Source organism: Lepisma saccharinum, chromosome 21, assembly GCF_977018435.1.
Source record: "Lepisma saccharinum chromosome 21, izLepSacc3.1, whole genome shotgun sequence".
NCBI lineage: Eukaryota > Metazoa > Arthropoda > Insecta > Zygentoma > Lepismatidae > Lepisma > Lepisma saccharinum.
In genome coordinates this window covers 30,803,131-30,814,212 of record NC_139249.1, presented here as the reverse complement: position 1 = coordinate 30,814,212, position 11,082 = coordinate 30,803,131, and the positions used below count along the sequence as shown (strand labels likewise).

The following is an 11,082-nucleotide window of genomic DNA, read 5'->3' as shown; positions in this document are numbered from 1 at the left end:
ATTTCACTCGAATTATATGAATCAATTTACGAAGAATTTTGCTTTAAAATATACAAAAATTACACCAGAATATTAAATTACATGTTATGTTATCAAAAAAATGGATTTTTTTCATACAAAACTGGTGCAAAATAAAAAACAAACCTTCAAATTTGCATAACTTCCAGGATAATCAGACTCCACGAAAGTGCCCCATGGTATTTTTGTGGAGCCCGTGAAAGATCAAAATGCCAAAAAGTATCAGCCAGTATCGGTAAATAAATTTCAACCGATACTTTCCAATACTGATACATCGGCATTTGTATCGGCTCAGCCCTATTCACAACACAATTAATAAATTTCTTAAGGGAATAAAAATATCTCAGCCCTATTCACAACACAATTAATAAATTTCTTAAGGGAATAAAGATATAAGATCTAAGACCAGCCAACGTCAAATTGTTCAAACCTATCAATATCAATGAGAATGTTTTACACAAATGTAACAATCGTATTCCTAATGTTGAACAACCTTATGAAATCCTCCGCAAGAATATAATTCTTAATACAAACCAAGGGCACATATTCAAAAGTATGGCATCATATTTCAAAAGAAGTAAACTCTGGGTCAGGAGAAACAGTTACAATATCTAGATGTTAGTGACCAATTTGCCAGAACACATAGTTTGATTGACTGATTTAGTTTATTTATCATCACTTTCGGTCACCTCTTACTGTCCACAGAACACACAGTCATAAGTGTGCCCTGTTACAAAACCGAAAAGAGATTTATGAATCTGCTATTAGGGTAAAAACAAATTACACCAACCAGAGGTGAGATGCTATCAAGTAACCAAGCTCACAATTGCTGATGTATTATATTCAGAGCAAATTATATGCCTCATTCCAGACCCACAGAAGATGATGGTGACATATTCAGGGCAAATTACATCCTTCATTTTATGGTGTGCAGAAGCTGATGGAGACACTGCAATGAACATATCTGAAATCTTTCAGTTTCTGCCCTGGGGTATGTACACTTTTGAACCATAAATCTACCACTTTCTGTTATGGATAAACAAACAAAGCAGTTTCAAAAAGATGTAATGAAAATTCAGACTAACAATTTGTAATACTCTTATTGATTCACATGTTTCAAATTCAGCACACTTTCAACTGCCACATTAAAAAAAGTCACTTCACTATATACATTACTCACATCACTAAAAAAAAGGACATTACAGAGTTCTTCGAAATTATGAACACACTCACTACCGTCTTCTTTGTTTCATAGCTCTTGTTTCTTTATTAGAAGCTCTTTGTGCAATGTTTCGAGAACCACTTTGTACACTCTTATCATCTGTGCCTTCATCCTCCTCACCTTCAAACAATCCGCTCACCTGTACTAGTCTTCCCCTACCAGAGAACCCATGACCTTTCATAATTTTATGACTAGAAAAAAGATTGAGCAGCCCCCAACTAGTCTGTTTAGTGCTTTCTTTATAATCCAGAAGTCCTTCTTCCAAAGCCCATAATGCATTGCGGAACTCGATGCGTAATCTTTCCATTTCCTCTAAACTTACATTCTTGCTTACATTAAGCTCACGTTCCATTGGATTTTGAATATACAGAGCATGGTATTCTGGTTTGATCATGGGTTTTCCTGATATTAAACTTATTCCTTTCTCGTCAAAATCAAATCGTGCATAAAAAAAGAAGAATTCCTTCAACAAAGTTTCCAGTGACTCGCTATTCTTTGTTGGAGCGAGACATGATATATCCCTTAGAAATGTGCAGTCTACACCTTCCGTAACCCGCTGATCTTCCCAACCTGGAAGAAAAGAACATAAATGCAACCTAATTTTACAATTTTGTATGTTGTACACTCAGTTTCATGTATTCAAATTAAAGCTACATGGTGGTCATGCACATTTGATCATGTAAACTAACAACATTTCGTGCAAAACTGTACATCATCTTAAAGAAATTTTGCTAAGATACACATTTATTTTGACTCTCTCAAAATGTACATGAATATTGAAGAAAAATTAGATGTCAAACTGTATATTATGTATTTCTCCTTACCCTTCAGAGGTAAGCATATTTTAAAGTTAATTATTAAGGTAGGTAAAGCTTATGGGATCATTCCATGTGAAATCAAACAATGAAGAGACACTTTTCAACCTCACACATTTTGGTTCATTTGAAATTTGGCATACTTAAATGGCCACTTAAGGTTGGATGGAACCTATGCAAAGTTGCAAATCAATATCTTTCGTATTTCTGAAATTACAGGGGTGCAAAATGAGAGGCTTCGAGCAAATTTGTCACCATCATGTTAATTTTAAATTGCAATATTTTGGCACTTATAGAAATGAGTTAGATGTCATTGATACAATAATCGTCAATACATTAGCAAAAATCATAAAAAGAATGTCATCTTTAAATGAACGGCTGAAAAAATCATGTTACCTCACTGGGAAGTTGCGTATCCTCAAAACACAGACAAAGATGAAAAACTGATTTTACTGATCATTTCCCTATTGTACACTTGTAAGCTTGATGTGAAGTCCTATGTTGCATGTCACCAGTACTTGTAACTTGGGTGAGAAATCTTCTTAAACAAATTAGATAATGTGAAAGAAATTGCATACATATTTATGTGCTGAGTCTTTCTGTAAATTCAATTTGGAATATGCATCTAGAGATCTCCCTGCATTATGTCTTTTGTGCTAGTAATACATTACTGAAATTACATAAGGGACCTCGAATTCTCGTAAATGCAATAACAGTAAAAACATTTATTGTTACAAAAAAGTGTTTGTGTAGTCACATGTTCCAAACATGTTCTCCATGCATTCCATAGGCACAAAATATGAATTGTAGCATTTTTCTTGAATTTCAAAATATTTTATGCTTAAAAAACTAAAAATTCAACATATATCAAACATTCTTGTGTTTTAGGCTTACAAAATTAAAATTCGTCATTGCTTGTAATCAAGGGGTCCCGGGTTTGATATCCGATGGAGGGACATAGTGGTCCGTATCCCACTTTAAACAGCAGGTCCAGTCCTGATTAGCCTTCTGTGGGCATAAAGTAGACTAAAAGTCAAATCAAACTAAACCAAAACAAAATTACATGTACCATATATATGCATGTATAACGTGCAAATTTTCCAAACACTTTTATCACAAAAAAAAAAACAACAACGAAAAACTATGGTGTGAATTATACATTCTCACAGCTGGATGAAACCAGATGTACGTAAATGGTTGTCTCCCATGATTTTTCACTTTCTATTGGAACGTTTTGCTTCACTGAGCAAAGCCGCTGGGTTCTGGCAGGAGATGGAATGTGCACATACCGTCACACAGGAACCTTGACATCAGAATTTGTCCCATGAGAAATAATGCAAAATAACTTCACAAAAATTGTTTCGGGGCCTCCCCGATGGCACAGTGGTAGCGTCGTCGCCTTGTAATCAAGAGGTCCCGGATTTGATACCTGGTGGAGGCACATAGTGGTTCGGATCCCACTTTAAACTGTAGGTCCAGTCCCAATTAGCCGTACTGTGCACAAAGTGGACTTAAAGCACCAAATCAATTAATCAAAAATCGTTTCGACCCATGAAACTATCACAAATTCATATAATGCATGTGACCAACACCAGTTTAAAAGCACAATGAAGGTATAATTTTAGATAAATTTGGCAGAAAAGTATTATAAAAGAAAAATGCCAATTTTGGAGAAAAATAACACAGAAAAGAAAAAAAATTACACCAATTTTGGAGAAAAATAACAAAAAAGAAAAAAAATTACCCCAATTTTGGAAATAATATAATACCCAAAAATCGAGGTCCCTATACACTAGTAATGTCCCACACTATGGCCATGCAGTCTATGGCATCAGGCATGGGATGCGCACAGGTTTGAGTCTCCTGGGGGAAGCGTAACAACTTTTCTCCTGAGATTTCGGCCTGTGTATGGGACCATTGGCCAAACTACCATCCTGAGAAAATTGAGGAGATACAAATGAGTAACGTAACCCCATCATGAAAACCTACAAAGGAGTTTGTCGTGTTGACCACACATCACACCATAACCGGTTGGATGATCTTCTGCCTCGGGTGGGTGAGTGAGTAGCATTAGGTGGGAGTGAGGCTGGCAGTTGGTAAGTACGGCCAGGCCCTCCATGGGTTGTTGCATCACAGGTTATTATTATTATTATACACATGAGTAATTGTATTGGTTTCTTGTTGATTTCCATTACTTTGTTAAATTCAGGACCGGATGATTTATCTGTTAGGATAAACATGTTCATGTAAAGTTACACTGGGAAAACATAACTACGTAGAAGAGATGTGATACTTGTGCAAACAGGGAAATGTCCCCCATTTTATGATAAAGTAACATTGCTTTTTGTAGTAAGTTGAAACTCACCTGCCTGCTTTACCAACATATTCAATGGAGGTAGAATAGGAACTGGTCTATTTTGAAAGAAGAACATCACCATCAGCGTAAGGGAAAAGTTGGAGATCCAACGACCGGGACTTGGATTCGTTAACCCCACTTCCTTTGCCCATTTCCTAATTGTGAATACCAGTGGCTGCACTCTGGGGTCTATTTCACTATATAAATACAGCAATTCAGACATGTAGACAGCTACTCTGCACAGAAGGAAAGATAGAAAAATGAAGATAGTACTTGCAAACAAGCATAATATTTATTATATTTTAAATAACAGCAATAAAACACTTTTACAATCTTGTCAGATGTTTATCAAATATTTTTCTAGGGGTGGAAACTAGTCAAGTGGTCAAATTTACTGATTTAACTTTTTTTTTTAAAAAAAAAAAGAAGAAGCTGGCCAAATACCAGCCACCTACTTACCTATTTATTTACACTATATCAATAAAAAGTCATCCGAACAGTTAAAGTGGGATTTCATTTATTCTAAATTATTTTCTGGCCTCCACAATCCCCACAGTTAGCAATCACACATCTTTTTATTGGCGATAAAACAATGTTTTCATTATTGTACAAAATTGTGTAAGGCAACCAAAGAATCCTTTCTTTTTTAAATAGTGCTTAGCAGATATTGAAATGCAAAACATATGTTGTCTTTACTTTGTCTTTGGTTCTTGCTGAAAAAGTAAATATTAATAAACTCTTGTTTCTCTAGAGTTTTCTGCACTTCATCAGCATGCATTGTTCTCTTCTATTGTTTTCTCCACATAAAATAACATAGGAAATGTGACTTTGATGAAGTAACAGTAGGACTTTACAGTAATTGAAGTAAGCTAATACTCAAGAAATGCCTTAAAAGAAATTGTACAAAAATATGCCTTACCTTCACTGACTCTTACTGATATTACTGACCATTTTCCACCCTGTGCTTGCATCATAAATAACATTTTTTAAAGTATGGCTTTTATTCTCTTAGTGACTTTCTCAAATTAACATATGATATGCATATGACTAGTCACTACACACTGGACTGCATCCCTTTCCTTTTATTTGTTGAAATTTAAAAATATATAGCATCAAAAGATACATCTTGGTCCTTATGTTTACAGAAAGAAAAAATTTTATTAAATTTTTCATCAAATCTCATCATGGTTGAAGTTTCATGTTTATTAACTAAATCAGGAAAAATTTACTACTTTGTAGTACAAGCTATAAAAGCTTTGTAGTACAAGCTATAAAAGCAATAAAACCCATGAACAAGTATCACAAAGCAGATTTGTATTTACATTAACAGATTAACACATTGTGAATGTAGGTTTGCATCTGTGTGTGTGTGTGTGTGTGTGTGTGTGTGTGTGTGTCAGAGTGGCAGCATGGAGGGGGGAGGGAAGGTGTCCAGAATACATTATAAAATTTGAGACTCGATTTTCCAGTTGAAACAAGATATTTCACTATTTTATTGATTGATTGATTTGGTGTTTCAAGTCCACTTTATGCACAGTAAGGCTAATCGGGACTGGACCTACAGTTTAAAGTGTTAAAGTGGGATCCGAACCGCTATGTGCCTCCACCGGTATCGAACCCGGGACACCTTGATTATAAGGTGACGATGCTACCACTGCACCATCGGGGAGGCCACCTATTTCACTATTTAAAAAGGGAGAGGACTGTGCAGCAAGTTGTTGGACCATGAACCATTATCAACAGTGCAATCTCTTGAATGATTTCACAGAAACAAGATTTAACTGATAATATTGGAAACGACATTCCAGATGGTGAAAAATCAATATGTAACAAATAAGTTTGTTTTGCGTTGCTTCGCTGATTTTGTTCAGCGGGAAACAATTCTTCTCAGGTAAAGAAAAAAAATATTTTTTCCTACATTTATTACAAAATAACCTTTAGAAAACAATTATAAGGTTTAAAGTGTAAGGTTCCCAAGTCCCTGCTTGTCCTCGGTTTGTAAAAGTAAACTTAATATAGGGTTTCAAAATGGTACTTTGGATTGTATTGATGAAAATTTCGAAAGGAGTTACACTATTCTTTTAATTGAGATCAAAATAATAACTCAACATTACCACATTTACTTGCACGAATATTGGCTAGCTGGCTTTTGAGTTCTCCTTGATCTTACAACAAACTGAATAGCGCTTTTCTTACACCATTTGGTGATTTAACTTTGCTTTAATCACTAAACATGAGAACTCTCATTATCATTTAAGTAATCACTTTTAACTTTAGTACTTCTCTTTCACTACACTTCCTTTTTCCGCAAACTGAGATCCAACTTGAAGAAATCTCGAGATGATCACGTCACCATTAGATCACATTCATGATTCTGGGCACACACTTCCATCGTCCTCGATTCAGCTTTCGGGCTGACCAACTTGGACCCAACTGTTTTCGTAGATTAGGAAAACTAAAACGGACAGTCACCGAACTTAAAGATTCTGGTTTTATTTTGTAAACGCAAGCAAGAAGTGTCATTCAGTCGACTGCTTTTGCTGATTTCACGCGAAAAAACTGCACGGCCTTCCAAAGGCTTCTGCGTTCAATAACTACTGTTCTTAGTGCCAAAAACTAACTGACACTTCCATTTCCCGCGAGGTCCAGTCCATTTTTAGCAGAGGTGTTTATAGTTCTTTATTTTATTCTTTCTGTACATCTAACAATTGGTTGCAAATAGAATAAGTTATAATAGTTTGTCTAAAATTACATATGGGATAAGAAAAGAACAATAGTTATGTTTGCAAAAGGTATGAAAAGCAACAAAATTCCAGGTATTTAAAAATAATAATAAATACATATAATAAAAATGCACCTACTTATTAGTCATAGAGAGATCACAATCAAGCCCTGTAAGTTCCTGTCTGTATTTTATTATAGGCACTCTCGCTTGCAGGATTCTTCGCACCTGTAAGGGAATAATCCTTATTGAAAATATCTCACACTATCTCAGAGCAATTTATGCAGAGTTATATGTACGGGGTCAATAGATTTAGTATTGCAGTGTATCTTACACCTATTTTTCACCTTTTGAACACACAGGTAGAACCTTATTCATCTTCATTAATAAGAATAAAAAATAGATTGGAGGAAGGTTATGAGGGGATGGTCCGGGTTACGTCCAGGTTACGTTGCCGCTAGGGTAGGTGAACCTAAACTACTCACCAACTTTGGGCTGGACTGAAATTGCAAGTCTACCTGGCTATGCAACCTGGAAGTACTTATCCCCGTGCAGCTTTACGCTGTCCTATGACCATATGCTTGGAGGATGTCCCCAGCTGACCAGCATCCATTCCGAGGAATGATTGCTGGTTTATCATAGGGACTTTTAGCCTATTTAAGTCAGAACGAGAGGGGCGCTTCCTGGTCTTATCTGCCCAAATATGAATTAAAAACCAAGACATTGGAATGACACATTTAATTTTCTTGGGTCTCTCACATTTAAATATAAACAAGCACTGAACAAACTTATAGGTGTGTTTTTACATAGGTAACCAACAATTAGGTAAACAAGAGCATGGTACTTACATAGTCCGGATCCTTTTCATCACACATGGGCCTTTCACTGTCTCACTAACACTCCAACTTTAAATGGGGGGATTTCAGAGAATTGACACTAGAAATATGACTGGGTCACAAGGCAGATGGTTCTTTAAATAAGAACGCATTGTTCCAGGGAGGTATATAACCAAGGGTGTGCTGAGTAAACTTGGATGCCTTTGGATGCACACCACATTGGTCTTTTGCAGGCCCTTTGTCCATACCATGTGGTTTGCAATTGTTCCGTTTTTTCCTGGTTTCAGGTTCCTTGCACTATAGGACACTTTAAAGCAGGTACTTTGTCCCTTTTAGGCACTATTAGAGTAGTTCTATGCACATTTTGGGTTTTCCGCACTTTGGAAACAATGGCCACACCATCATTTCCCTCTCCAATGACCTACTATGGCCCAAACTGCTGGAGCGATGTTTTCTGCTTCAAAACCTAACAACAAGTGGTTTCAAGATGGCGTCCTCTCATGATAAGTACTATTCCAGTTCTCTTGTCTGGAGGCCACGCCCAGGAGGCAATCTGATTGGTCCACAGCACTTCTGGTTACTTGCTTTGAACAAGTACCTCAAAAATCCACCAGGTGGCAGTCTAGGCAGGGCTAGTTCCATTGGCCCTCAACAGGTGGCACTGGTGCTATGAGATCGATTGTTTTTTTGTCAAAAACATCGATTTTTTGATGTTTTTGGGGTTTATTTGGGCTACTAAATGTGAATTTGGGTTATTCTCAGGGAAAGCAAGTTATTTTGTGCCTGCACAAATGTTATCCTGAAAATCTATTCACTAATAAAAAATTTGCTTGAAATGCAACATGTGCTCATTGGATTAGGCCTACTTACAAAATGTTAGCATTTTGATAACCAATGAATCTGGATCAGGGATTTACTTGATATTTTGGCGTTTTAGCATGCTTTTACCACTTAGGCCTAATTCCTGCTAATTTTAGTATATAGGGGAATGGCTACTCCTGTTAATTTTACATGGAGTGAAATAGCCTTGTACTTTTGTTGGAGTGGAGTGGTGCTTGTATGTATTGGGGATGTATAGCCAACCTTTGGTTGGTTATAAGGTATGGAAATTATTGGATTGTCACAGTCCAAACATATAGCCTGAATTGTATCTTAATCTTATGCAAATACTCTGTATAAAGAAACAAACTGCCAGAAAACTAAGTTATGTAAGTGTCAAATAGAGATAAAATAGCAATAGTATACAGTCATTACAACATACAGTGATTACTAATTCTCAATAAACCATTTACATTATCAGAAATTTTAAAAAAATCAAAATAACTGTATTATTGTAATATACAGGGTGAGTCAAAAGTCAGGTTACATAGGAAATTTCTGCCTGTGAGTGAAGGAAGACGCTAACAAAAGTGAAAAGGGTGGAGGTAATTTTCTTGAGTGGCCACCATGGTCTCCAGACCTGATACAAATGGATTTTTCCCTTTGGGGTAATTTAAAGGTGCTCGTCTACCCAGTTAAAATTCAGAACATCCAGCATCTGAAGGAATGCTTTGTGTAATGTCCAGACATGGTTATGTCAGACGTTCTACAAAAGGTTCTGGAGAACTGAAAACATCGCATGCACAAATGCATTGATGTTCAAGGTGCATACTATAAATCCTTATGTAACTTGACTTTTGGCTCACCCTGTATAAGAGTGGTAATATGAACCTTTAAGAAGAACATTGATAAAATGAAAATGTAAATCAAATGAATAATATTACTTGTTGAATTTGAATTTCTCCAACAAAAGAAAATTACAAAATGGTAATTACAATTTGAAGATTCCTTGATGTGTAGAAAAATGCATATATTATTAAAGGCCCTTGTTAGAATCAACAATGTTCATGTATTAAAAACTTTAAATATAGGAAGATCTAACATGTTGATTTCGGTGCACCATGTTAAAAACCGATAAAAGTATAATAAAAAATGTAACCAACCAATCATTTAGATCTATGTTCAAAATTTTAATATATGACCAGTGGACATCCAAACAAGTACAAGGGGGTATCCAAAAGTTTTAATTATAATAAAGATGTTATAGAGATATTTACATGAAACTTTTTGTGCATAATCAGTGTCATTGCCATGCATACTTGTGCAAATATCAAATCTTTGTCTAAAGTAGTTTTCTTTTCACAGGCTGTAGAAGACATCAACCTGCATGATGAACAAAATTGAAGCCCGAAGTATCATAAAGTTCCTCCATTTGAAGGGCAACAACGCATGTCAAATTCACGACGAAATGAAAGCTGTCTATTGGGATGAAAGCCCATCATATGACACGGTTGTGAGGTGGAAGAGGAACTTTTAAAGTGGTCACATGTCCGTGACAGACGAGCCACGAGCGGGTAGACCCTCAATCAAGGATGATCTTGCCATGGTGAAGAAAGTGGAGGCCGTTATTCTTGACGACAGAAGATCGACCATGGAAAAAGTGATGGCAGAGATTGGACTAAGTTACGGAAGTCCGTGGAGGATTATTCATGAGGCACTGCACATGAATAAGGTGTCTGCATGCTGGGTACATCGCTTGTTGACACCTCTTCAAAAGCAAACTCGCCACAATTTTTCCAAGCAGAATTTGATTCTGTTTGAGCGGAATAAAGAAGATTTTTTTGCTCGTCTCGTCACTATGGACAAGTGCTGGGTAAACCTCTACGATCCGGAGACCAAAGAAATGAGCAAGGAGTGGAAACATCCATCCTCACCCACTCCCAAGAAGGCGAAGGTCCAGAAATCTGCCAGGAAGGTGATGCTGTCCGTTTTTTGGGATAGCCATGGCGTAATCTTAACTGATTAACTTCCGAAGGGCGAGACCCTCAACAGCGATTACTACTGCAACCTTCTGGAGAAACTGCGTGATGCATTGAAACAAAAACGTCGTGCATGATCAGCAAAGGCGTCCGTCTCCTGGCCGACAATGCACCCGTCCATACGGCCCAAGCATCCGTTGTCGCCGTCCACCTGTTAGGCTATGAACTTTTGCAGCATCCACCTTATTTGCCTGATCTTGCACCAAGCGACTTCTTCCTCTTTCCCGAGATGAAGAAACCACTTCGTGGTCGTCG

The 11,082-nt window shown here is 36.7% G+C and overlaps 1 protein-coding gene across 1 annotated transcript in view; it reads right to left on the bottom strand.

The window, feature by feature from the left end:
* Nucleotides 1-1,099: 1,099 nt before the first annotated feature.
* LOC146004090 (poly(A) RNA polymerase, mitochondrial-like) overlaps nucleotides 1,100-11,082 on the bottom strand; it is a 47,398-nt gene continuing 37,415 nt past the window's right edge. Inside the window, exons 6-8 of the mRNA XM_083142722.1 lie at nucleotides 7,273-7,361; nucleotides 4,421-4,647; nucleotides 1,100-1,810 (exon numbers count right to left, since the gene is read on the bottom strand). Coding sequence (XP_082998848.1) covers nucleotides 1,251-1,810; nucleotides 4,421-4,647; nucleotides 7,273-7,361 — 876 coding nt within the window. The 3' untranslated portion in view covers nucleotides 1,100-1,250. The remainder of the gene's footprint in view (nucleotides 1,811-4,420; nucleotides 4,648-7,272; nucleotides 7,362-11,082) is intronic.